The sequence below is a fragment of the Mytilus edulis genome, chromosome 2 (genome assembly GCF_963676685.1).
Source record: "Mytilus edulis chromosome 2, xbMytEdul2.2, whole genome shotgun sequence".
NCBI lineage: Eukaryota > Metazoa > Mollusca > Bivalvia > Mytilida > Mytilidae > Mytilus > Mytilus edulis.
Genome location: NC_092345.1, coordinates 60,680,637 through 60,708,037, shown reverse-complemented (window position 1 = coordinate 60,708,037; position 27,401 = coordinate 60,680,637). Strand labels below are relative to the sequence as shown.

General features: G+C 31.9%; 2 protein-coding genes across 3 annotated transcripts in view; one reads left to right on the top strand and one right to left on the bottom strand.

The window, feature by feature from the left end:
• Positions 1 to 1,556: 1,556 nt before the first annotated feature.
• On the bottom strand, positions 1,557 to 19,649 carry LOC139512591 (UPF0538 protein C2orf76 homolog). Of its 2 annotated transcripts, XR_011662310.1 has the most exons (6): positions 19,413 to 19,649; positions 7,391 to 7,441; positions 5,923 to 5,960; positions 5,090 to 5,168; positions 4,015 to 4,141; positions 1,557 to 2,025 (listed from the first exon to the last, which is right to left on the bottom strand). XR_011662310.1 is itself a non-coding variant. In XM_071300315.1 (5 exons), the coding sequence occupies exons 1-5, from the start codon at positions 19,537 to 19,539 to the stop codon at positions 4,065 to 4,067; spliced, it is 372 nt and encodes a 123-aa protein (XP_071156416.1). In that variant the 5' UTR covers positions 19,540 to 19,612; the 3' UTR covers positions 3,928 to 4,064. The 2 variants fall into 2 exon arrangements, 1 of the variants encoding a protein (XP_071156416.1); XM_071300315.1 differs by lacking the exon at positions 1,557 to 2,025 and having other exon boundaries at positions 3,928 to 4,141; positions 19,413 to 19,612.
• A 76-nt stretch (positions 19,650 to 19,725) lies between these two features.
• The window catches only part of LOC139512589 (transcriptional repressor NF-X1-like), a 32,105-nt gene continuing 24,429 nt past the window's right edge, over positions 19,726 to 27,401 (top strand). Inside the window, exons 1-9 of the mRNA XM_071300312.1 lie at positions 19,726 to 19,818; positions 22,149 to 23,322; positions 23,911 to 24,072; positions 24,413 to 24,490; positions 24,875 to 24,977; positions 25,296 to 25,367; positions 25,993 to 26,132; positions 26,589 to 26,679; positions 27,040 to 27,248. Coding sequence (XP_071156413.1) covers positions 19,729 to 19,818; positions 22,149 to 23,322; positions 23,911 to 24,072; positions 24,413 to 24,490; positions 24,875 to 24,977; positions 25,296 to 25,367; positions 25,993 to 26,132; positions 26,589 to 26,679; positions 27,040 to 27,248 — 2,119 coding nt within the window. The 5' untranslated portion in view covers positions 19,726 to 19,728. The remainder of the gene's footprint in view (positions 19,819 to 22,148; positions 23,323 to 23,910; positions 24,073 to 24,412; positions 24,491 to 24,874; positions 24,978 to 25,295; positions 25,368 to 25,992; positions 26,133 to 26,588; positions 26,680 to 27,039; positions 27,249 to 27,401) is intronic.

Genomic DNA, 27,401 nt, shown 5'->3' with positions numbered 1-27,401 from the left:
TAACAAATTCAACAGTAGAACCCACAAATTGGTTGATTGTAGCACTAAAATCTCTACTGACATTTGAATTGAGATACATTTTAACATGGATTACAAGTCAACCTGAAACCCTCTCTGTCATGTTGCAGTTGACACATAGTATTTGATTTGACAGATATGCTCATTCTAACATGCATACGATCTGTGCAGTTTCGGAGACTACCTGAAATGCTATGGGTTTCATTTACATTGCATATACCTGATAAAGGCTATCATAAGCTACATGACAGTCAAAAATGTAAAATATTTTCTTTTTGATTTAATTTTTTTTTAAACCGAAATATATTGAAATAATAATTAAAAATAATAATTAGCAATCATTTTAGTAAAATATGTTCAAAACAAGAATGTGTCCAAAGTACACGGATGCCCCACTCGCACTATCCTTTTCCATGTTCCATGGACCGTGAAATTGGGTAATTATCTAATTTGGCATTAAAATTAGAAAGATCATATCATAAGCAACAAGTGTACTAAGTTTCAAGTTGATTGGACTTCAGCTTCATCAAAAACTACCTTGACCAAAAACTTTAACCTGAAACTCCAACTTTCATTTTCTATGTTCAGTGGACCGTGAAATTGGGGTCAAAAGTCTAATTTGGCTTAAAAATTAGAAAGATCATCTCATAAGCAACAAGTGTACTAAGTTTCAAGTTGATTGGACTTCAGCTTCATCAAAAACTACCTTGACCAAAAACTTTAACCTGGACGGACGAACGGAACCACAGACGGACGGACGGACGAACGGAGCCACAGACCAGAAAACATAATGCCCCTCTACTATCGTAGGTGGGGCATAATAAGGTGGACCTTTTATAGCTTTGCTGACTGTTAAAGGCTTTACGGTGGCCTATAGTTGTTAATTTCAGTGTCATTTGGTCTCATGACATTTGCAATCATACCACATTTTCTTTTTATATAAAAAAAACCAAGAAAGCTCGTCGATGATGTATTATGGCTTGGAAGTCAATGTTTCAACATCATGTGATTCACATTACCCCTGATCTGGAGATGTGTTACACCGTGCATATGAATACTGAAACGAGGGCGTTTAGGGTAAATCTATGGTTAAAACATTGTTTAAAAAAATTGTGAAAAATCGTTATTATATGATTGCAAGTCTGTCTTTTTATTTTTTTTATCCCTATGTCTACACCTGGTGGTTATAATATTGGTAGTTTTAATTTTGTATCTCAAGATTAAATTTCTTTTGGATATTCGTTTTAGTATGGTATGACAGTTGATAACATGCAATCAAAACAAATACTCTTAGTGAAAAATAAAATTGCTTAATAAATATTTCACATATTTTATTAAAACAAAATGCATTTTATTGACATTCTTTCTTTATAAAAACTATGCAGTGCCAATATCACATATTCTGCAAGAAAATAAACATTGATAAGACACTCCTTTAAAAAGATATAATACTGCTCTCTGTTACAATAACTGCATAAAACAATCCGTAAATGGAAGCATATATTTATTTCATTAGAGGCAACCCCAAAATGTTTTTAAAAAAATAATGTATGCATTATATACTTTTAATATGCATTTGTATATCATGGCACTTTTGTTGATTTTATGAGATTCACAGAATTTTAACAAAAACATAATCAAATCATATGGCATTTCAAGATACTGGTAATCAGCAAATAGGTAAACTACATGTTTGAAGAGAAGAAACAAAACATGTCCATGGATTTCGTCTTGCACAGCTGTGTTGAAGATCATTTTCACTATGCAAAAACTTTGTCAGAGTAATTAGTGAGTTGTAAACATTTATAGTGTGTCTGGTCAGCTTACACACAACACATAGTAAATAGTGAGCAGTCACTAAAACAAGCATAATTATATATGGAAAAAAGTGTTGAATTTAAATAGAACACCGTTAATGATGCGATTGTTGTTCACCACACTAAATGTGAATCAGCTTGGTATGTTCTGTAGTCTTCCAATTTAAATCGGATATTTCTGTTTCATTTCCTGCAAAGATGTGAACACTATATAAGCTACAATCTCAAAAATAATTCAACTCTGCTTTAAAAAACATTATACATATTTTTATCTTTTATCATATGATGGGTAATTTATCTAGCTAAGCCTAGTTATGTGACATTGTTACCATGCCAAAAGCAGATTTAGGGCATAAAGGTGATTACTTCATGAGATGTTCATGTTTAAGATCACAGTACCCAAATTGTGCATGAGGGTAGGGGCACAGATTTAGCAAAATTAGTTTTCCTAGAGACTAAACAATTTGTATTTTTATGACTTGACACTATGGAAAAGAGGGACGAAAGATACCAGAGAGACAATCAAACTCATAAATCGAAAATAAACTGACAACGTCATGGCTAAATGAAAAGGACAAAGAGACAAACAATAGTACACATGACACAACATAGAAAACTAAAGAATAAACAACACTTTCTTTCATAAAAAGTAGTGAGCATGGACTATTTTATTATCAAATTGTTCTAAATATTTGGAGAAATAAAACAAAACATCAGTTATTTCATTTTTAGGGATGTGAATCTAAGTATGAATGCAATTTGAATATTCCTCATTACAGAGTCATGGATCATTTAGAGGTTGGTTCAAACCCATTTTTCTATCATTCAATATGGATTAAAAATAAAGTTGGTGGAACTGTAAAATTAAAAAGGATATATCCACAAAATAAACAAATAATTGAAACTTTTCACCAGATCATACATTAATGTAGGTGAACAGTCAACACTGGTGTAACTTGAGCACACTAACAGTAACTTAATACACAAAAAGGATGAAATAATCAGTTGCATAATTTTTTTTTTATTGTGCTTGACTTAATTACTATATTATATGGCACTTGTTTATATTAAATTTAAACTCCTTATATATTCTAATTACTTCAAATATATTTAAATCCTGTGGATTCATTTATTTTCATGGGTATTAATTTTCATGGTTTAAGGAAAATCTGCATATTATATTCTTGGATATTCAATTTCATGGTTTTTGGCAAAGTTGGCATTCCTTCAGTTAGAAAATTGGTAATTCGTTGAACATTTCAATTCATGGTTCTCCTGTACCCATGAAATCCCTGAAAATTGGTTTCCAACGAATATTAATGAATCCACAGTAATTTTTGTGACTTTCGCTAATGAAAAATATCATAAATATAAATCAATGCAAAAATTTAAAACTTGGATTTTTCTTTATCTAACTACGTAAAATGAATTTGAAAATCACGAAATTAAATCGCTGTGAATTAGGCTAAGTGAGCATATTTGTAAAAATAAGTTAATAACAGTATCAAATATTTCCTTGACAGATGTCAATAGAGTTTTTAAGCTTCTACAGTGTCAGTAAACATAACAAATAAAAACACAGTTTCTAATACATTTTGTAAAATACATTTAAAATTCTTTCTGTCTATGTAAAGTCAAAAACATATCCAAACCAAATAATATAAAAAAGAAGATGTGGTATGATTGCCAATGAGACAACTATCCACAAAAGACCAAAATGACACAGAAATTAACAACTATAGGTCACTGTACAGCCTTTAACAATGAGCAAAGCCCACACCGCATAGTCAGCTATAAAAGGCCCCAATAAGACAATGTAAAACAATTCAAACGAGAAAACTAACGGCCTTATTTATGTACAAAAAAATGAATGAAAAACAAATATGTACATTTGGAACATTAAACGACAACCACTGAATTACAGGCTCCTGACTTGGGACAGGCACATACATAAATAATGTGGCGGGGTTAAACATGTTAGCGGGATCCCAACCCTCCCCCTAACCTGGGACAGTGGTATAACAGTATAACATAAGAACGAACTATTTAAATCAGTTGAAAAAGGCTTAACTCATCAGAAGGACAAAAATGCAAGTGAAGACTGTAAACAATTCTTATCTCCTTATATTTCATAAACACAAAAACTGACCAGTTACTTAAACAAGCAAAGTACATGTACCAGCATATTTTGAATTTGTAAATTACACATTTCGTGTGGCCGTCTGTTGTTCACCACACTAAATGTGGATCAGCTTGGTACTTCCTGTAGTCTTCCATTTTGAAATAGGATATTTCTGTTTCATTTCCTGTAAATAAACGAAAACAATAAATAAAGAAGAATCTTCAATGATAAAAGATTGTCCACAGCCAATATTATGTGAAAGATACATTTACTGGAACTATTATCTTTAATTAATTATTACACAACAATATACATGTACAGTGAGAGCTATGAATCAAAGAGCTTGTGAGCACTGAAATGTTAATATAAAAAAGAAGATGTGGTATGATTGCCAATGAGACAACTGTCCACAAGAGACCAAAATGACACAGATATTAACAACTATAGGTCACCGTACAGCCTTCAACAATGAGCAAAGCCCATACTGCATAGTAGAAAAGGCCCCAATAAGACAATGTAAAACAATTCAAACGAGAAAACTAACGGCCTTATTTATATAAAAAAATGAACAAAAAAACAAATATGTAACACATAAACAAACGACAACCACTGAATTACAGGCTCCTGACTTGGGACAGGCACATACATAAATAATGTGGCGGGGTTAAACATGTTAGCGGGATCCCAACCCCCCACTAACCTGGGACAGTGGTATAACAGAACAACATAACAACGAACTATAAAAATTAGTTGAAAAAGGCTTAACTTGTCATGGACAAAAATACAAGTGGACGTGGCCGGGTACTTGTACATTCAGACAAAAAAAGACACTAGGAAAAGATCTGAGAGTACTCGCAGTTATCTGACTGCTAGTTCAAAGCCACTAACAACTAATTAAACAAATCATGCATCTAAGACTTAAGATTGTTTCAATTTTGCAATTTGCAAATTAAAATTAAAGATTGAATTGTATTTAGCAAGTAACCATATAATTAATGCAAATGATTTTCTAAAATAAAAGTAATGGCGAAATAACAATGATGAACACTAAGTATCAGTAAATGAAATGATAACTTAAAGATATACAATCAAGGAGATGCATGTAGATAGAATTAAACTACAATGATCTTACCAACACCAGCCTCCACCAATGTGACTCCATCTTCTAAAATCAACTGATCATTTGCTATGTCAATAACGGGATCATTACTCTGAAAATATTATCAAATAGAGAGTTAGAATTCTAAAATGCATCACCTAACCAATAAACATATAGTTGAATGCAATCTTTTACAACAAAAAAAGTCTTGTAAATATAATTTTAAAGGTTTCTGAAGAATGAAATAGAGATCAAATCTTATTGATAGCTATCAGACAAGCTTATTTATAATTCTTACAGAATATTAAATCCATATTACAAAGTTGCTGATCTAACATGTAGCATAATCATTGATTAAGAATGACTAAATCCCAAAATTGTGCATTTATATACGACTAATACATATAAAAAAATGGCCAAAACTACAAATCATAAATAATGTTAGATGGACATTGAAACATCTTGTCAAACATACGATGAGCGACGTACACAGGCAAGAAAAATATTGCTTACATTGATTCCAAACATCTAGTTGTTTAAAAATAGTCTTACAGAATTTTTTTAAGGATTCATCCAAAATTGGTAATCTGATGATTCTAATCTTTAGAGGTTAGAAAATAAGGTTGATGTCTTTATTTGGTTATACCTTGCTAACATAGAAAGGGGTGATAAGTAGAATATGATGTAAACATTTATTAATAAATAAAAAAGAAGCCTTATTTACACAATTTATGATCAGACAATAAAATAAATATTTTAAAGATAGCAACAAAAGACAACCTCTGAATTACAGGGTCCAGACTTGGGTAAAACATATTGAATGTAACATTTTCTGACACTTTTTTTATAACAATTAGTAAGCTTACCTTAGCTCCATGAGCCTTATGGCTGATCTTCAGTGTATCTGTAAATAAAACAAGTTTATAAGTACAACAAATAAATCAAGCTCATTAAACATAACAATGAAAATATAATGTTAATGACCATGTACTACACATTTCATGTCTTCATATTTACACATAAATATAGCATGTAGTATTTTATGAAAAAGTTTCAACATTGGATGAATGTTTTGCAAAGAAGAATTACACTTGTATGCATGAAATAGGGAAGGGGAGCCCTGAAATACATTGTGGTAAATGATGAATTTAATAAAGATATTTTATACCTTTACATATTATTATCATGATTACATGTATCACTTTCAGGTAAAAGAAGTTATAAATATACAAATAAGGAGATATGATATGATTCTGGGAATAAAGTTTTATCTTCTTTATATATGAATAAAGCAGCTGTACAATGTATGGTAGATGAAAACCAAACAGATGAAAATAATAAGCTAGAACAAATATGCATGTAGAAGGTGAAAATTCATTTCTTAACAATTGTACGAAATATTTTTTTACCTTCATAAGTTTAATATGAACCTGATATTCTTATCCTGTGTCATCAAATTTGTTTTGTAGAAGTATCAAAATGATAGAAGTTAGTATGAACTATTACTTAAATTTCAATAAAAAAAATTAATGCAAATATTCACACATGATACATTGTATCCCATTACCCATGTAACTGTCATACTGAAAAATACAGAAAGTTTACCTCATTATCCCAATGATTAAATAAAACATGTGGTCAGATATATACTGCAGTAGATACATGTATATGGCAAAACCATTTAACAAAACTGTCATACTATCAGTAAAAATGGGTGAATAACTCACACATTTATGAATTCTTCCAGGCACCTTGCAAATGAACAGGATGGGTTGATAAAGGATTTATAAATGAGTTAATACATATGTACATGTAGCTAATTTACTGTATGTTTGAATGGTGTATCTAAGTTTTTAGTGCAAAGCCTTTTATTGGGATATTAATTGTGGATGCCTTTTAAATTTTCGGAGAAACACAACAGGAAGAAAATAGGCAGTCAACGATTGTCACTTTGGTTGCTCTTAAACTGCAGGGAACCAAAGTAACAACAAAAAGAAGCATTAGTAAATTAGAGTGAAAGCTGTGCCCTGTGAACATTTTCTATATGGAATACTGCTTTTATCTATAGTGTATAATATCATACTAAAAAATATTATTTTGACATGAGTATAATTATATTTCCATAATTAATAGTGGGTTTCATGCTGCACAATCTTTTGTTTTCTTTGTAGTGTTATGGTTTGTGAACTTTTTCTTCTTTAGTAGTGTTTTGCATTTTGACATGGCAATGGTAGCATTGCTATTTTTACTTTGACTTTTACATGTATCTACCACTTCTTTTGTTTTTCTATGTTTGAAGCAGTATTGTCTATATTGTGAAAACAATAAACTAACCATAGCTATACTTCTTAAAAGGTGGTGGAATTCCTTGCATTGACACCAGATCTAAAAAAACACAAAGTAATAACATTTGAAATCAGTGCATTTAAGTCATATGATCCAACAAATAAAAGTACTGTAAATATGTTTTGAATGGCTAACTTTTTCTATCAAACATGTGTTCATGGACTTTCTTTAAAATGAAAACTCTGTGTCTATTTAAAATCTTCAGAAATGTACTGAATGTATTGAATTAATGTCTTTCCTTACTCTAATTCACCAATACAGCTGCACTGTATGCAATGTCAGACCTAAACCACAAGATTTCTATATATAGTTATCAAAGGTACAAGGATTGTAATTTAGTACGCCAGACACGCATTTCGTCTACATAAGACTCATCAGTGACGCTCATATCAAAATGTTTATAAAGCCAAACAAGTACAAAGTTGAAGAGCATTGAGGATCCAAAATTCCAAAAAGTTGTGCCAAATACGGCTGAGGTAATCTATGCCTGGGATAAGAAAATCCTTAGTTTTTCATAAAATTCAAACTTTTGTAACAGGAAATTTATTAAAATGACCACATTATTGATATTCATGTCAACACTGAAGTGTTGACTACTGGGCTGGTGATACCCTCAGGGACGAAACGTCCACCAGCAGTGGCATCGACATGTATTATATTTCCAAAATCATACAAAAACATATAAAAACATATAAACCTTTTATTGTTTGGTTCAGAAAAAAAGCTCATGGCCCTTAAACTTCTGTTCATTTAAAAAAAAAAAAAACTTAAATATTATTCATGGTCACAAAGCTTATAAATTCATAATGTACAGTACATATTCTTGGCCAAATAACATTAACTTATCAAATTTGGGCAAAACAAAAAAATTGTTATTTTACTTTTTGAAACATCCATCTTCAACATTGTGTGATTGAAGACGACTTGTCAGTGAGTGTGTATTCAGGTCTCTTTGCAAAAGATTTTATGTAAACTACATGTACATGTTGATTGGAATAGTACCAATATTTTTATTGGTTTTTAATTTAATATCACAGATCAAGATTGATTAACAGGTTAAATCTTCTGATCAGGAAAGAAATTAATACCATATATATGGTATTCTTTTATACAAAATTTTCAAACAAAATACTCACATTAGTTTTTTTACCATCTATTTAGTGAATGTTTTTTTTCTAGAAATTGTCTTTTATGCGATTTTCTTGCAACAGTAAAAGATCTTTTTTTTTTATATCATTTAATAAGATTCATTTAACTGCATGAATGTTATATTTCATATCCCTCTAACATGTATTTTCAAAGGAAACCAACAATTTGTTTTAAAAACGTCTTGAAAGGGGGTTGCAGATAAGATAATAATGGGCAAAAAAAGTAGCTGGACAGAATAAAGAGTTAATGAAATAAAAAATATTTCAGGTGTTTTAGGACAATTATGATGTAGATCAAATTTTCTGAAACTTGGTTGAACGATAATAACTCGTCAGACTCAGTTGAACTTTTGAATTACCAGAAACCATTCAGGAAAGATAGGGGTCCCATGAAAAGTGGGGGAGGGGTAATAGTATATGTTAAAGAAAATATTCTTTCGAAGAGACGTGATGATTTGGAAGTGCCCGGTGTTGAGGTTATATGGATTCAGCTAAAAATAAATAACAAAAATGTATTGTATGGAACCTTCTATGTGCCACCTAAAAGTAATAATGAAATATGGACAAAAATTGAAAGTTCAATTGAGTCTGCCGTAAATGATGTGAAATGTGACCGAATTATTGTAACGGGAGATTTTAACGATAATTTGCTAAATGGTGCTAATTCCAAAACACATAATATTTGTACAAATTACAGTTTAGAGCAACTTATTGAAGATTCAACTCATTTTACGGAACAGTCGTCGTCACTAATTGACTTAATTATAACTGATAATTCCGATTTTGTACCGTATTGTGGAGTCGGGCCACCACTTTTAGACCAAATAAGATATCATTGTCCAGTAATGGGATTTATTAATGCACAAAAACCTGCTTGTTTGTCTTTTAAAAGAAAAATATGGTTATATAAGCAAGGTGATTTTGATGAATATAGACGCATATTGACCAAAACCAACTGGGATAGAATATTTGCTCTAAATGATGTTGATAAGATTAATTCAGAAATTTCAAATGGTATCCTTGATGCAGCTGAAATTTCCATACCCAATAGAATTGTAACTATTCGGAAAACTGACCCTTCTTGGTTAAATAACGATTTAAGAAAACTCATAAAAGAAAGAAAAACCGTTTACACTCAAAAGCTAAGCGGTTTAACCGACCCGTCGATTGGAATAAATTTAGACAAAATAGAAATAAAGTGACCACTTCAATAAGACAAGCTCGTGAACAATATCAAAATAATCTTATACAAAAATTGTCAAATAGTAACTTATCAGCAAGAACTTGGTGGAAAACTTGTAACCAAATTTCTGGTATTAAACCTACTCACTCGGGTATTCCTCCCCTGCTTAAGGATGATAACTTAATATTTAATGATATTGAAAAAGCGAATGAATTTAATAACTTTTTTGCGTTGCAGACAAACATTGATGATACCGAGGCTGTTATTCCTGACTTAACCGTTCCAGACTATACACTAAGTGACATTACACTTAAAGATAGTGAGGTCGAAGATGTTCTAAAGATTTTAAACCCAAATAAGGCCTCGGGTCCAGACTTGATAAGTCCAATATTATTAAAAGAGGCTGTATCACAGCTAAAATTCCCTCTTTGTAAACTATTTAATTTATCTTTATCTAAAGCCATATTTCCGGCAGATTGGAAAAAAGCACATGTAACTCCTGTTTTTAAGAGTAACAATTGTAATGAGGTAAAAAATTACAGACCTATCTCGTTGTTAAGTATATTATCAAAGTGCATGGAGCGATGTGTCTATAAACATGTACACATATTTCTAATTGAAAATATGATAATCACCCCTAATCAATCGGGTTTTACAAAAGGCGACTCTGCCATAAATCAACTTATTGATATTTCTAACTACTTTGGTAAGGCTTTAGATAACGGAAAAGAGATTTTTTTGTGACATCAGCAAAGCTTTTGATCGGGTTTGGCATAAAGGGCTATTATCAAAACTTAAACAATATGGAATTTCTGGAAATTTACTAAATTGGTTTTGTGATTATCTATCTGAGAGAAGTCAACGGGTGGTCTTAAATGGAAGCAATTCAACATGGAGACAGATAAATGCAGGTGTCCCACAGGGCTCAATTTTTGGTCCGCTACTTTTTCTTATCTTTATTAATGATATAGTAACTGATATTAAAGCTACTATCAAATTATTTGCAGACGATACTAGTATTTATTTGACAGTAGACACCCCTGAAAATACTGCTGAAATTCTTAATGGAGATCTGAATAAAATCCATATGTGGTCCTCTAAGTGGCTTGTAAACTTTAATTCACAAAAAAAAGAAACCATGATTGTTTCAAGAAAATCAATAAAATCAAGTCATCCGATCTTAAAAATGAATGACACTGATCTTCAAGAAGTTTCTACTCATAAACATTTAGGATCATTTTTTCAAATAATGGATTATGGAATATTCATATTGAATATATAGTTAAGCGTGCATATAATAGGTTAAATATCCTTAGAAAGATGCGTTTTATACTGAATAGGTTCATTTTAGAAAAAATGTATTTTTCATATATTCGACCAATATTAGAGTACGGGGATACGAGGATAATGAAACACAATACTTGATTAATAAAGTGGAAAATGTTCAAATTGAAGCTATGAGAATTGTAACAGGTGGGAATAAATTAACTTCGATACAGAAGCTTTATGAGGAAACGGGTTGGGAAACACTTTCAGAAAGAAGGGAAAAACACAAGCTCACTATGTTTTATAAAATGGTAAATAAGGAAACTCCAGATTATTTACAAAACTTGGTACCAAATCAAACAGTTGATTTACATAACCATTTTACTTGTCAGACTCAAAATACTTCGGAAATTCGTACAAGAACTAATCTTTACTCCGATTATTTCCTTCCTTTGTCTATTAAATTGTGGAATAAGTTACCAGACCAAACCAGAAATTCTACGTCTTTAAGCATTTTTAAAAGTCGTATAAAAAACCCAAATAATAAATGCCCTAATTTTTACTACACTGGTACAAGAATGAGTCAAGTATTACATGCCAGGTTAAGGATGAATAGTAGTTCTCTAAATGAACATTTGTTCAAACGAAATCTAGTAGATTCTTCGAACTGCTCGTGTGGTTTGATTGAGTCTACAGCTCATTTGTTATTGCATTGTAAAAAAATATGATGAATTGCGTAATGACATTATTTTCTCAATTAATTATCCAGTCACACTAAATACAAATTTACTTTTATTTGGATCACAAGCCCTAAATTTAGACCAAAATAAAGATATTTTTGAAAAATTACAAAAATTCTTACTAAAGTGCAAGAGATTTACAAGAGAAATTGTTAATCACTATTTTCACTAAGTTGCATTTCATCTAATCATGTGTATATTATTTCAGTGTAGTTTTTCTTTTTTTTTTTTTTTTTAACTTTTTTTTTCTCTTCTTTTGTTGTATTTATTTTCATTATTTTAAAATTAAGTTTTTTTTGTCTGCTTTCTTTTTCAGTTATATAGTTATTTATTATTCTTGTTCCATATCATTGTAATATTGCATGCTATTTTTATGTAATAGTTAACTGGAGTTGGTATTTCACGGAAACGGATTAATATAAGTTAAATATAGCTTGTTTCCAAATCCTGTTATTATTGTGTATTTTGTATGATTATATATTTGTATTGATGATGAATAAATATGTTTAAACTAAGAATAAAAAACAGAGTGTAATGGTAAAAAAAATCAAAGCGCTGTAAGCGCTGAAGGCAGTTAACCAAAAACCAAGGCAAACGTAATTATGAAAACTGTGGCAATGTTGCTTCAACATTAAACATTCATATATTTTACATTTATGTTTATCTAATGAATTAATTATTAAGGCAAATAATTTATATGTTATCAAGGTTTAACCAGATGCTCCGCAGGGCGCAGCTTTAAACGACCGCAGAGGTTGAACCCTGAACGGTTGGGGCAAGTATGGACACAACTTTCAAGCTGGATTCAGCTCTAAATTTGGACTGTGATTAAAAAGTTGACACAGCATAGGTTTCTGACACAGAATGAATGTGGTCTAATGAACTTAAAATGTTTGTTTTGTCTTTGAGCAATTCACTATGCTGTTGAATATTAATCCTCTCAAAAAAATTGAAGAAATAGCAATAACTACTCATTTAAATACATCATAAAATATTAAAATGTAAAAAAAGTGCTTGTTATCACTGAATGGTAAAGATTGTTTTAATTTATCAGTTGGTAGTAAAAGTAAAAATATACATTGTATATTGTATAAAACAATGATTTAAGTTGATTCAACTACTATTCTGGACAAAGAAAGATAACTCCAATCAATTGAAAATTTCTTGCTATTGCACAATATTGTGCAATTAGATATTTCTTGCTATTGCGCAATACTGTGCAATTGAAAACATTTGCTATTGCACAATACTGTGCAATTGAAGATTTCTTGCTATTGCTCAATACTGTGTAATTGAAAATTTCTTGCTATTGCACAATACTGTGAAATTGAAGATTTCTTGCTATTGCTGAATACTCTGCAATTGAAAATTTCTTGCTATTGCACAATACTTAATATAATAATTTTGGATCCTGATTTGGACCAACTTGAAAACTGGGCCCATAATAAAAAATCTAAGTACATGTTTAGACTCAGCATATCAAAGAAGCCCAAGAATTCAATTTTTGTTAAAATCAAGCTAAGTTTAATTTTGGACCCTTTGGACCTTTATGTTGACCAATTTGAAAACGAGACCAAAAATTAAAAATCTAATACACAGTTAGAATCGGCATATCAAAGAAACCCAATTATTCAATTTTTGATGAAATCAAACAAAGTTTAATTTTGGACCCCGATTTGGACCAACTTGAAAACTGGGCCAATAATCAAAAATCTAAGTACATTTTTAGATTCAGCATATCAAAGAACCCCAAGGATTCAATTTTTGTCAAAATCAAACAAAGTTTAATTTTGGACCCTTTGGACCTTAATGTAGACCAATTTGTAAACGGGACCAAAAATTAAGAATCTACATACACAGTTAGATTCGGCATATCAAAGAACCCCAATTATTCAATTTTTGATGAAATCAAACAAAGTTTAATTTTGGACCCTTTGGGCCCCTTATTCCTAAACTGTTGGGACCAAAACTCCCAAAATCAATCCCAACCTTCCTTTTATGGTCATAAACCTTGTGTTTAAATTTCATAGATTTCTATTTACTTATACTAAAGTTATGGTGCAAAAACCAAAAAAAAAAGGCTTATTTGGGCCCCTTTTTGGCCCCTAATTTCTAAACTGTTCGGACCTCAACTCCCAAAATCAATCCTAACCTTCCTTTTGTGGTCATAAACCTTGTGTTTAAATTTCATTGATTTCTATTTACTAATACTAAAGTTATTGTGCGAAAACCAAGAATAATGCTTATTTGGGCCCTTTTTTGGCCCTTAATTCCTAAACTGTAGGAACCGAAACTCCCAAAATCAATCCCAACCTTCCTTTTGTGGTCATAAACCTTGTGTCAAAATTTCATAAATTTCCATTTACTTAAACTAAAGTTATAGTGCGAAAACCAAGAAAATGCTTATTTGGGCCCTTTTTGGCCCCTAATTCCTCAAATGTTGGGATCAAAACTCCCAAAACCAATCCCAACCTTCCTTTTGTGGTCATAAACCTTGTGTTAAAATTTCATAGATTTCTATTTACTTTTACTAAAGTTAGAGTGCGAAAACTAAAAGTATTCGGACGACGACGACGCAGGACGACGCCGGACGACGCCAACGTGATAGCAATATACGACGAAAAATTAAAATTTTTGCGGTCGTATAAAAAGCAATGCACATATCAATGTATATATTTTTATGGTGAGTCTGCAGTGGTACACAATGATTGCATTTGTTCTAGTTAGTAGTTAACGTTGGTTTTAGTTGACTGTTAGTTAGTACAAGTTGACTTAGTATGAACATGTAATAGTATGAATGGACTGGTTTCCCTGGAAAGAAAACTAAGTTTGTGTTTCATAGTACAAAAGTTATGAGACACAAATCAGACAAATGTTCACTACTACAGGGATCAAAGGTGAGGTCTGACTGACCTGCCCATAGTAAATGTAAATGATTTGTTATATATTGTCCTATACATGAATATATATGGTTTAGGGGTGGGGATCTCAACAGTTTTCAAGTTCTCAAACAGAAAGGGGTAGGGTGACCCCAGGGACTTCCCCTATATTTCATTTCAAAAATTCGTTATATTGTCCCATACATGAATATATATGGTTTAGGGTTGGTGATCTCATCAGTTTCCAAGTTCTCAAACAGGAGGGGGTAGGGTGACCCTAGGGACTCCCACTACATTTCATTTCATTAGTTATATTGACCCATATACATGAATATATATTGTTTAGGGATGGGGATCTCAAATGTTTCCAAGTTCTCCAACAGTAAGGGTGGGGTGACCAGAGGAACTCCCCCTATATTTCATTTGAATTGGTATATTGTCCCATACATAAATATATATTGTTTAGGGGTGGGGATCTCAATTGTTTCCAAGTTCTCCAACAGGAGGGGTGGGGTGACCACAGGGACTCCCCCTATATTTCATTTGATTTGGTATATTGTCCCATACATGAGTATATATGGTTTAGGGGTGAGGATCTTGACCATTTCCAAGTTCTCTAACAGGAGGGTGTACGGTGACCACAGGGACTCCCCTTTTATTTCATTTGAATTGTTATATTGTCCCATACATGAATATAAATTGTACATGTTTAAGGGGTGGGGATCTCAATGGTTTTCAAATTTTAACAGGAGGGGGTGGGGTGACCAAAAGGACTTCCCCTATATTTTAATTGATTTGTTATATTGTCCCATATACGAATATATGTGGCTTAGAGTTGGGGATCTCCACCGTTTTAGAATTCTCAAATAGGAGGGATGGAGTGACCCCCAGCAACTCCCCTATCATTGCCTATGTTTCATTTGATTTTTTATATTGTCACAAACATAAATGTATAAGGTTAAGGGGTGGGGATCTGGATTGTTTCCAAGTTCTCTAACAGGAGGGGTGGGGTGACCACAGGGACTCCCCTATATTTCATTTGATTTGGTATATTGTCCCATACATGAGTATATATGGTTTAGGGGTGAGGATCTTGACCATTTCCAAGTTCTCTAACAGGAGGGTGTACGGTGACCACAGGGACTCCCCTTTTATTTCATTTGAATTGTTATATTGTCCCATACATGAATATAAATTGTATATGTTTAAGGGGTGGGGATCTCAACGGTTTTCAAATTTTAACAGGAGGGGGTGGGGTGACCAAAAGGACTCCCCCTATATTTTAATTGATTTGTTATACATGTATTGTCCCATATACGAATATATCATGTATATGTGGATTAGAGGTGGGGATCTCCACCGTTTTAAAATTCTCAAATAGGAGGGATGGAGTGACCCCCAGCAACTTCCCTATCATTGCCTATGTTTCATTTTATTTTTTATATTGTCACAAACATAAATGTATAAGGTTAAGGGGTGGGGATCTGGACCGTTTCCAAGTTCTCAAACAGAATGTAGGGACTCCCCCTATATTTAATTTGATTTATTATATGGCCCCATACTTGAATATATGGTTAAGGGGTGGGGATCTCGACCGCTCAAAGTTCCCAAACAGGAGGGGTTGGGTTGACCCCAGGATCTCCCCCTATATTTCATTTGATTAGTTATATTGTCCCATACTTGAATATATATGGTTTATATTGTCCCATACTTGAATATACATGTATATGGTTTAGGGGTGGGGATCCCAACCATTTCAAAGTTCCCAAAGAGGAGGGGTTGGGGTGACCCCAGAAACCCCTATATTTCATTTGATTAGTTATATAGTCCCATACATGAACGTATATGGTTGAGGTGGGGATCTCATCAGTTTTAAAGTTATCAAACAGGAGGGGGTAGAGTGGCCCAAAGGACGCCACCTTTATATCAGATGATCGCTTACATTCAGGTATTATATAATATAGTTGTAGTATTTGTGAAAATAAAGTAAGAAACTTCCATCTACTTTAACTAACCCTTCAAAATTGAGAAAAAAATACCCTTTCAAAATTTCAGTAATATGTTTACACTTTAAAAGCATCTTACATGCATTATCAAAATTTATCACTGATAAAGAAAATTTATATTGTGACCAGGAACATATATATTGTTAGATATACTGTTCTGTCTGTTCCCAGTTGTCACATTGTATTGGATTTTGACATTAAAATTTGTCAAAAAAGTAATTTTGAGTTTCTGTATAAAATATTCTCTGCTTTTTCTTTCTTTTACATCTTTTGGTTTTCAATTCTAGTGTTTACATGTATATTCATTTACCATGCATAGATGTATTTTGTTACCTGCCTGGATTTTTTTTGTAGTTGATCCCCAAAACCTGGAATTACCCTTATCCGCTTCCGGAATCGGACGCGATATTGTAATTGATGGCATCCATTGTCCTTGTTTTCAATGTTGTTTTTGTCAGTCAGATACGGTTTTACTCGAATTTACACACTATCTGTCGGCGAATTTCTGTATAAAGCTAGCGATTGAACAAAATGAACATCACTGTCATGACTCATGAATAATAATGATGAAAATAAGTTTTGAGATCGTTTATTTGGAGACTTTGGTGAAAAGGTTTGCAAAGTTATTTTTCAGAATACAGAATTATTTTCTTTCCATAATAGAAGGTCTGTCGGGCGTAGCTAAGTCGAAAGAGGAAGGACGCAGACCTCGGACCACTGCTAATTTGAACCCCTGCCTGCAAATTGAAAAGATACAAAATTTTCGTCTTCTAATTTGAAATTGACGCCAACAGCATGAACAGTTGAACTTATATAATAGACTACTGATGTAGTTGTACTACGTATTGATGACAAACAATATTCCTACGACTTTTGCCATTTGGGAGATCTAAACTACTTGTCTTTATAGATTTTTGGTGATTAAATATTTCATACAATTATTCTTAGACATCTTAGCCAAAAGCACAGACATTAATAAACTACATAAGGATTCCTAATGAGCACTACTTCCTATGTGCAACTACAAAACTTTTGGGTGATTCGACGACCATTTAAGGTTTTTCTGGTCATTTTTTTTGTAATCCAGAATTAAAAGTATTAACATGATTAAAAAAGTGTTCAATTAGTTATAACATAGTAACCAGCTAGATAATAACAACAGCACATATTTCAGCATTTATTGGGAAAGACACAAATCTAGGGTGCTCGCATAATGCAGCTTAACTGCATAAAAATATAGAATTATAAAACCAATGATGACCCCACACCACAACTATTTTGTCCTTACAACTCGCCACACTTAACTTTTTTTTTGTTTTTTAATCTTACTGATTTACCTTTATCAGAGCTCCAGATAAGAATTCACAAATTGGGGTTTTTACCCACCATTTTTTTATGTAATTGGGTGATAAAGATTTTTAATTGCATTATCAATTTCAGTTCACCCTCAAGCAAATATCAAATTGGGTTTTTAACCACAATGCTCCTTTATGTATTGGGTTTTTTCATCAACACAATATTGAATATTCAGGCATGTTATATTCACATTATATCTTCCATCTTAAATATGTGCTAGCTGTTTTATTTAGTTTATTCACTGACGAGCAATTGTACATTTTATTTATGTCCCGTTTTAAACGTTCTTCCAGTTTTTTATTTTCTCACAACTTATATAAACTGCAGCTGGTGTCACTAGTTGGACAGTAACTAATTACCTTTCTAGATCCCATATGATCACCCTACAGTTTAGTTGGGGTAGGCGTGGGCCGGCTAAGTGTTTAGATTTTTATGTGAAATTTGGGTGCTGTGAGAAAGTTTTGCCAGTATTTTCACCTATATGCATGATATGCAAGTCCCACTTTATAAAAAAAAATAATAAGTAGTTCCCAGATTTGAGATATACCTTTCACTTTTTCCAACTGATTTTGTTTTTGACGTAACCCCGTGTTTATCTTTCTAGCAATATTTTCGTTAAGGTACGCAAACATGCACGTGCGTTTGATGGATGCTTCATAAAAACACTCGGCTACCTGAGTTTTGTTATTATCATAACTTTCCCTAAGCTACCAAAAAGAAGATGAAAACATGCGGACATTTACTTTCGTTATAAATCATTGTATGTTATGATAAGTCCGGAGCAATTCGAAAAAACATGACAACATGAAACACGCTAATTGGATAAATGCCGAGAAGATCGAAATGTTTTCATATTCAAGTGTACCTGTTGAGCAACGGAAAATTCCAACAGGGACCCATTTCAGCTACTTGATGCAGCCTAAGGGCTCTATTTTATGAACGATAGGACATTTCCAATTTTAAAATATTATAAAATAGATTTACGCTACGACTGTAATCAGATAGGGTAATAACGCAAACGATAGAGAATAAAAGCATTAAGAACTCATAGTTTTGGCATATAATTGGGTTTTCCTTTGAATTAATTGGGTTATTGAACCCTGCAATGGGCAATTGCATTGGGTTTTTAATCATTTTTATTGCGTGATCACGCAACTACGCAGCTTATCTGGAGCTCTGCCTTTATTCAATGGAATTAAACTCATTTTCATATGTGGGGCAAAAAGGAGAAAATTAAATGGATTTAACCTTTTTACATAAGTGGGGCCAGTTGGTTAACAAAAGTATGGCAAATTGGTAAAAATAGGGGTGGGTTGGTGGAAAAGTAGGACAATATTTGACAGTGGCACTATTTGTTTTGCTTCCCTTTATACAATGAGGGAGGCTTGTGGCACCTTAACTAAGACACATTTCAATCTACAATATTAGTAACCTTTTTTGATTGCTTCTTTGAATGAATTGACAGTTTGAGTAAAATCTACATCATGAAGAACAATATGTTTGATGTTCCTGTGTTCAAAAGATCTAACCAAGCGAACAGTTATTGTTCCTGATGACATTAGCAGTGAAATAAATCAGTTTGTGTCCAATGTAAACAAATCAACGCTAGTCGGAGTTTTCGTAAACATACACAAAAAACAACTGGTTGAAAACGTGCTTATATTCTAGATGTAATGTCAACTCTTAATCTTTTGTGTGTTTGTAAAGGGGAGTTTTTCCTTTGAAGTTGAAACATTTGAATAACGTTGATGCAACCTAAGAAAATATTGAGCAATACACGCAGACAAACAGCAATAACACTGGTAAAAGGTTATAAAAACAGCGAAAGAAGATATATAGTAAGAATTGGAATCAAAATATGACATATATCATTTAAAATTACTTCTTACACCAATCAAAGCTGAACAGGGACTTACAGTTACACAGTTTTAAAATGAAAATTATGCTTGAAAAAGGACTAAGGAGTTCAAACTAAGATTAAGAAAGTTGATATTAAATTAAAACTAAAATATGCATATGAATTTAGTACATAATGTGTTGTGTTTAGTCATTTAACTGGTAATTAGAGACGTTTGGCCACAACACACGGTCACAACACACAGTCACAACTCAGAATAATAATACTTAGGAGATGTGAGGCGAAAAAAACAACACCAGATGTGTTTTAGGCGTAATACCACCTAATCGTAGTAAGTCACATCCAGTACCATGAATGAACAAATGACGCTGTCAATATCTGATTTAAAACCTGGAATAACCGAATAACACTTTAATTGTAATTTTAGTGCATATTTGTGACTTTTAAACATTGAGTCAGGATACACTATTAAAAAAGGCAGGACCAAATACACAGCTACTTTTGCATAGGTACTATTTCTGTACTAAAAATATGTAGTACTGGAAATTTAATTTTAATATTTAGTACTATTTCTTTACTTTAAAATTATTGTAATATTTAAGTACTTGATTTGTACTAAATATTTTGGTACAAAAATAATACAATATTCTATGTTTGAAAATTATAATTTTAAGAGATTTGGAATAGAAAAACTTTCAAAATGCTGCAAATGTAACGGTAGTAACCAAAAATCTGTAGTGCCTAAATTTCAAGTACAAATTAAGTACTGTAAAATACAGGTACCTAAATATTTCAATAATTTTAAAGTAAAAAAATAGTACTGAATATTAAAAGTAAATTTCCAGTACTACAGATTTTAAGTACACAAATAGTACCTATGCAGAAGTAGCTGTGTAGAGGAAAACATAAACAGGCAGGACAGATTACGAATGAAAAAATGCAGGACACAAATTTAACCCCCCTCCCCCTAAATAACAAATGGTAGCTCCTTTAATGAAAAGTTTCATGTATCTTCACAAATGCCATATATATTTCCTGAAAAAAGATACAAAGTTAAAAATGAAAAATAACTTTAGTTTTGTTTCATTAGTTAACATTTGGAATTGAACATATTCATTATCTATCAAGGTGATCAAAGTTGGTGAAAAGCTGTAAAATTAATCATGCAGTGTTACAATCCATCAAATTGACAAAACTGTTAGAAAATATAACATGTGCAAATGTTTAATACACGATAATTTTTGAAGTTTGGATATAAAATAATTTATGACATATATATATGCATGGTTTCCAATAAAGCTGTTCTTTGATAATTTATTAAAGGAAAGAAAAAAGAAAGGAATAAATAAGATGAATGTTACCAGCATTTTAAACATTGGGAAACATATACAGTCATGACAGTATAATAGATATTCCAATAAATTCAATAAATCAGTTTCTTTAATTCTTTGTCAATATATCCATTTCTGCACCCATTGAATAAAAAAATTTAATCAACGTGTGGTTTGTTTGATCTCAGCTCTTCAATGGTTAAAATCCGATTATGACGTCGAATTTTCTTGTTTTCCTCTGAATTTCCTATTGTGACGGCATGAAAAAAGGCGACCATGTCTGATGACGTCACATAGAAAGAACACATCTTTTTGCAGATCAGTCGCAAAGAAGGAATAAGTTTGCATGCATATTGTTAGAAAATCATTAGAGAAACAGATTCCACCACCACATCTCGTGTAATACGATATTTATCCATTCTCGACAGTTAAATTTTAAATATTTAAAACGCTCAGCGAGCCTCGCGTTTTAAATTTGAAAATTTAACTGTCTCGAATGGATAAATATCGTATCGCACTCGAATCCAGTGGTAGAATCTATATATACCACCTAACTCACCATGCTCGTTTTAAATAATAAAGAAAACTTAAGGGGGTACCCTCTTGCCTTTTTTTCGTCATTTAGAAAACATGTTGTAAAAGGGCTATTGTCACAGATGATTTAAAATTTTATATGCAAGTGTATAAAATGTATAACTGAAAATCAGAAAATATAGGTGAACATAAAAAGTTATATTTCAATAGTATATTAATCACATAAAATTGATGAAAAACTTTACAGTACTTGATTTTATTTCATAAAATTGTTTGCAGTACATAATTTCTAAAATTTACTAGAAGTTTGTTTTAATATGAGATTAAGAATTAGGTTTAACTTCTTTTTTGAAGAGCATCTACAATTGTTTATTATTTTAGAACATAAGGGTTACTACATTGTATATATAACAATGATTAAATGCATTATCATGATTTATTGCAGATAGCTAAAATGGCAGACGGATACAAATCTTATGGAGAAGATTACTCTCAATATTTTTATTACAATCAACAGTATCCTCCACAATTCTTTTATCAATATGACCCTCAGAATTACAATCAAGGGGTAGATAATTCACAAAATTTTTACCAAGGGGGAAGTAATCCACAACCTTATTATTATCAAGAAAATCAGCAGAACTACTACAGTCAGGAACCTGAGGGAAGAGAAAATCCCCATACTCATGGTTTGAATGAAAGACCAGGTAATCCTCAGAATAGTAGAGGCAGGGGAGGCTCTAGAGGAAAGTTCCCAGGCTCAAGAGGAAGGGGTAAACAACAATCAAATGCAGATGAAAGACATCCACCAAGACCCCATTTTCAGGAACCAATATCAGGAAATAAAGAAAGAACTGATTTAAATGATTCTAAGGAAAATTTTCCTAATAGTTATAGAAATAAAAACTATTCAGAGAACACTAGAAGTAGGGGAAGGGGACGGGGACAGCAATATAATAGTCGGCAGTTTCATAGACATAATACAGATAGAGAGGGGAATACAGATAACTATGATAGAAATCAATATTACAAGGGGGATCGAAGGAGAGGGGACAGATATTTAATGGAAGATGATAGAGGTGGTTCAAATCAATCAAAACAATCTGAGGCTAGGAATGAATATGTAAGGGAAGGTTATACACAACAAAGAAATGAAGAAAGCTCAAAGAAAGACACAGGTATTGTTTATGATAAATCAAGAAACAGTAATGACAATTCAAATGGTCGACAAAGGACTAATGAGAGAAGAGAGGGTAACTGGAAGGATAAAAATAGACAGTATTCAGGAGGAGGGAGGTCCTCACCTCATCTTGTTGAAATGGATAAAAATAGACAGTATTCGGGAGGTGGGAAGTCCTCACCTCGTCTTGTTGAAATGAATAAAAATAGACAGTATTCGGGAGGTGGTAAGTCCTCACCTCGTCTTGTTGAAATGGATAGTAAAGCCAGTTTTTCACGGAGAAACAATCCACAACAAAGCCACCTTACTGATGATAGATATCAAGAGGACAGTGGCACAGAGAAAAAGTATAAGTTTCCACCAGCAGATAAAAAGTTCATTACTAAAAAACAGATGATAAAAAAGGTCTTAGCTGGAAAAGTGGACGAAACACAAAGAGGTACAAATGTTTTAAAATACGAATGTAATTGCCAGACACAAAAATAACAATGATAAATAACACATCAACCAAAAATTTACTTGATAAATGTGAAAAGTTGCTTCTCACAAACAAATTGACCTCATTCTCAACATGTTAGCACAAAAAACATTGAAAATATAGTTTATGTATAAATCCATCACACTTTGGCATCATATACATATGTAGCTATCAACAAGAGAGTGTCATAATGCATCATGCAACTTCAGAGGAATAAAAAAAAGCAATTCAGTGTCAAACCATCACACTTCAGCTTACCATCATGGTTCAGTCTTACATAAATATATTTATGCATCCACACCATAAAGAAATGTTGGTATTTAAAGAATACGGATATCTTGAAGTAATAAAAATTAATGCTACTTTATTATGATGTAAAATTTTGTAATTCAAGAATCTTCTACGGAGTTCAGTATTTTTGTGTTTTTACTTTCTACTTTCATTTTAGAATAAGTGATACTCTAATTATGATCCAAAAAGAAATAATTTTATACTTGGGTCTTTCAATTTTTATATCTGACTGATAAGAACTTTCAATCTTGTTTTCAGGTTTACTTATAGAGCAGTTAACATTAGGATCTTATGAGTGTATGGTTTGTTGTGAGACAGTAAAATGTCATCATGCAGTGTGGAATTGTCCTGGATGCTTTCATGCCTTTCATCTTATATGTATTAAAAAATGGGCCAGGTCTCCAGCAGCTCTAATGGAAGGTTTGTGATTACATTTGAATTGTTACTCTATTTCAAAGAAAGTTCGAAGATATCACAAATTGTCACAGGTCAGCAGTATATATCTTTTCTAAAGAATTGCTGAAATTATGAATTCCTCACTATAGATAAAAATGCTTAATTCTAATTTTAATAGTAACTTGAAGAATGGAAGAAGACATTTAACATTTTAATAGATATAAGAAGGTGTGGTATGAGAGCCAATGAGACAACTCTCCATCCAAGTCACAATTAAGTTTGCAAATATTCTATAATAGTTATTGGAGAAAAATTCATAACATTTGGTGTGATTATATAACTTTCAGAGATATATGATTTGTAGGTGAAGGATCAGGATGGCGATGTCCAGCTTGTCAGAAGGTTACAGATAAATTTCCAAACCAGTACATATGTTTCTGTGGTAAGGTGTATTTAGATTCTCTTTGTTTTCTTTTTAAACATTGTTTCCCCTTAAAATCTAAAATAATTGAAAATTTCCATGACTGTAAATACAGAAAGTTATTGCTTGCAACTTTAGTAGAAATGAATCTAGTTTGTTTCCCTCTGAATTCCTGTTGAATATTAATGAATTACAGTAGTTTATAAGTAATGGATGGAATATTTTCACTGATAATCTTCATGTTTGTTCAATTTCAAACTTTTTTTGGCCTTTTTAACTTTTTTGATTTGAGTGTCACTGATGAGTCTTGTAGACAAAACAAACTTTGCATATATATAATGGGATCTGTTATTAGTCTATTTTAAACCATGTTCATAACTTGTAAAACATAGAATTGTTTTTCAGGTAAAATAAGAGATCCTCAATGGGATCGCATGGAGACACCTCATAGTTGTGGACAAGTTTGTGGGAAGAGTAGGGGAGATAACTGCTCACATCAGTGTAACATGTAAATACTTTCAAATTGTCATCTCATAAAGTAATTTTCCAATCAACATGGTCAGGCTTAGTGAATGTATAATAATGAGAGTTTGTTTAAAGACCGATGTTACTTGTAGACTAGTGATGAATGTATATAGACGACACACATAATTTCTATAGATTTATGCTTATTTTTCAAGCATATTATAATGTTATAATATTTTGTTATCTTTTTATCTGGTAAGCATAATATAAAATATGATTGAACTGGCCATATTAAATTATTTGTGGGCTGTTTAATTGGGAATACGCTATGTATAAACATTTATACATGTATCTGTTGTAGTTTATGCCACCCAGGACCATGTCCACCATGTAATGCTGTGGTAAATAGAAATTGTGCATGTGGTAAAGAGAGGTTAGTTTTACAACATTAACTCCTACTGTTAAATGAAAATGCCTTTAATGAGAACCTTTATATTTTAAACATAGGTATTAGTAATTTTAATGTAATTATTTAATATCAATGGTTTCTGATGGGATGACAATAAGCGTAAAATTCACTTTCTGTCTGTCTGTTACTAAGAGCAGCCGACATTTTGAATTTCAGTGGAATAGAGTCATCTTATAACTAATATTTTTAGGTGGACTTCAAGAAAGATCCCTTGAAATTGAGTTTCAACTTCTTTGATGCTGTCCACATGAATATAAATTCTAATTTAAGCATAGTTCTATTTTTATTGAGCTTGCAATATTCATGTCGCAAAGCTAGACATAGCTATCCTATATTTCATTGTCGTCTGTGTCACCAAGAGGTTACGTCTGCTCAAGTATTTTTTAGACATCAATAACTTTGTCAAACCTTCTTGATCTGATGAAATTTTGACCAAGACTTTTTCTTGACCGGAAGAGCAAAATAATGCAAATATGCTTTTTTTTTGAATTTTTCTATATTTAACTGATAAAATAACTTAATTTATGTTTCAGTTATCATTGTTTTTACTAACTGTGCTATGATAATAAAATTTTTTGTTTTTTTTCAGTAAATCTGTGAAATGCAGTATAACTGATACGATGAAATGTGATACTATTTGTGGTAGAGTGTTAAACTGTGGAAAACATTTCTGTAAAGCTTCCTGTCATGGGGGGTCTTGTGAACCATGTGAAGAAATTATTGTAAAAGGTTATTATTGTTATGTTTCTGTCAACTCAGTGACATGTTTGATTTCTATTGTTTTCAATGAAAATAATTTTGTGCACATGTGTAAAGATTAGAAACTTAATTGATTTTTTTTTCATCTTGAGCAAGGACAGGTATATGTAATAACAAATCAAGTAAATATATACACTACATAGAGTAACACTAAACTTTAACGTTTAATGCCAAACTTGTTTTTTTTATATATAAACCCACTATTTCTTTAAACTTTAGAATAGTGCTACAGCTAATTATAAATTAAAGGTTGTGTCTTTTCAGATCTTTTGTAGATTTTCATTCTTATTTCAAACATTAAGATGTGAAAAGTATGATAGAAAATGCCCCTGCAGTAAAAAATCATTATTGTTTGGTGTAGTTTAGTACAAAACTTCAATAGTACCAGAAGTAAAAATTAATTATGTTTCATCTTCTGTCCTTCAGAATGTTATGGATCACATGAGAAGATGGAAGTTACATGTGGCTGTGTTGAATCATTCAGTAAATCTTATAGTTGTGGGAATCCTTGCAAAAAGTGAGTGACTATTGTATTAACCAAAAAATTATCAATATTTTTCTTTTTTTCTTTATAGTAAAGAAGCAGAAAAACATGATGTGATATCTTTTGATATGGTATAGTGTGTGATGTAGAATGGAAAAACATTTAGCTCCCATATGGTATATTAAATTGTGTATAAACATTATGGAGGAGGTGAAATTGGTAGTAAAGTCAATTGAAATCATGATTTAATCCACAAGTCTTTTTTTGTATGCTTTTACTTTTTCTACGTATCTACCATATCAAAATAAATTAATAGAGAACTTGTAACATGTATATAAAAAATTTCACAAGCTTGATGATCTATTTAAAACTAAAGAGGTTGTATCATTACAGGTTATTAGAATGTGGTCACCACGAATGTGATATGGTATGTCATGCTGGGGACTGTAAAACCTGTGAAACGTTACCTGAGGTGGTCACCAGTTGTCCTTGTGGTGCTACACCCCTCACTGACCTGTCTACAGAAATCAGGACATCATGTACTGATCCTATACCAACTTGTGGTCAGATCTGTAATAAACCCTTGGGTTGTGGATCACCAGGTAATGTTAACATTAATGGTACTATGTTTCCTTATTGTTAATGCGTTTTTTTAATTTATTTGATAACAAATACCAAATAGTGCACAATTCTTGAATCTTTTAAAAGAGAATTGTATTGAACGTCTGTATGAAAGAAGATCTGTCAATTTTAAA

Coding starts and splice junctions, on each gene's coding strand:
- LOC139512591 (XM_071300315.1), bottom strand. CDS start 19,539: ATGTCATCAGGAACAATAACTGTTCGCTTGGTTAGATCTTTTGAACAC. Junction 7,442..19,412: donor CAAAGAAGCAATCAAAAAAG/GTTACTAATATT, acceptor GTGTTTTTTTAG/ATCTGGTGTCAATGCAAGGA. Junction 5,961..7,390: donor TTTTAAGAAGTATAGCTATG/GTTAGTTTATTG, acceptor TTTTATTTACAG/ATACACTGAAGATCAGCCAT.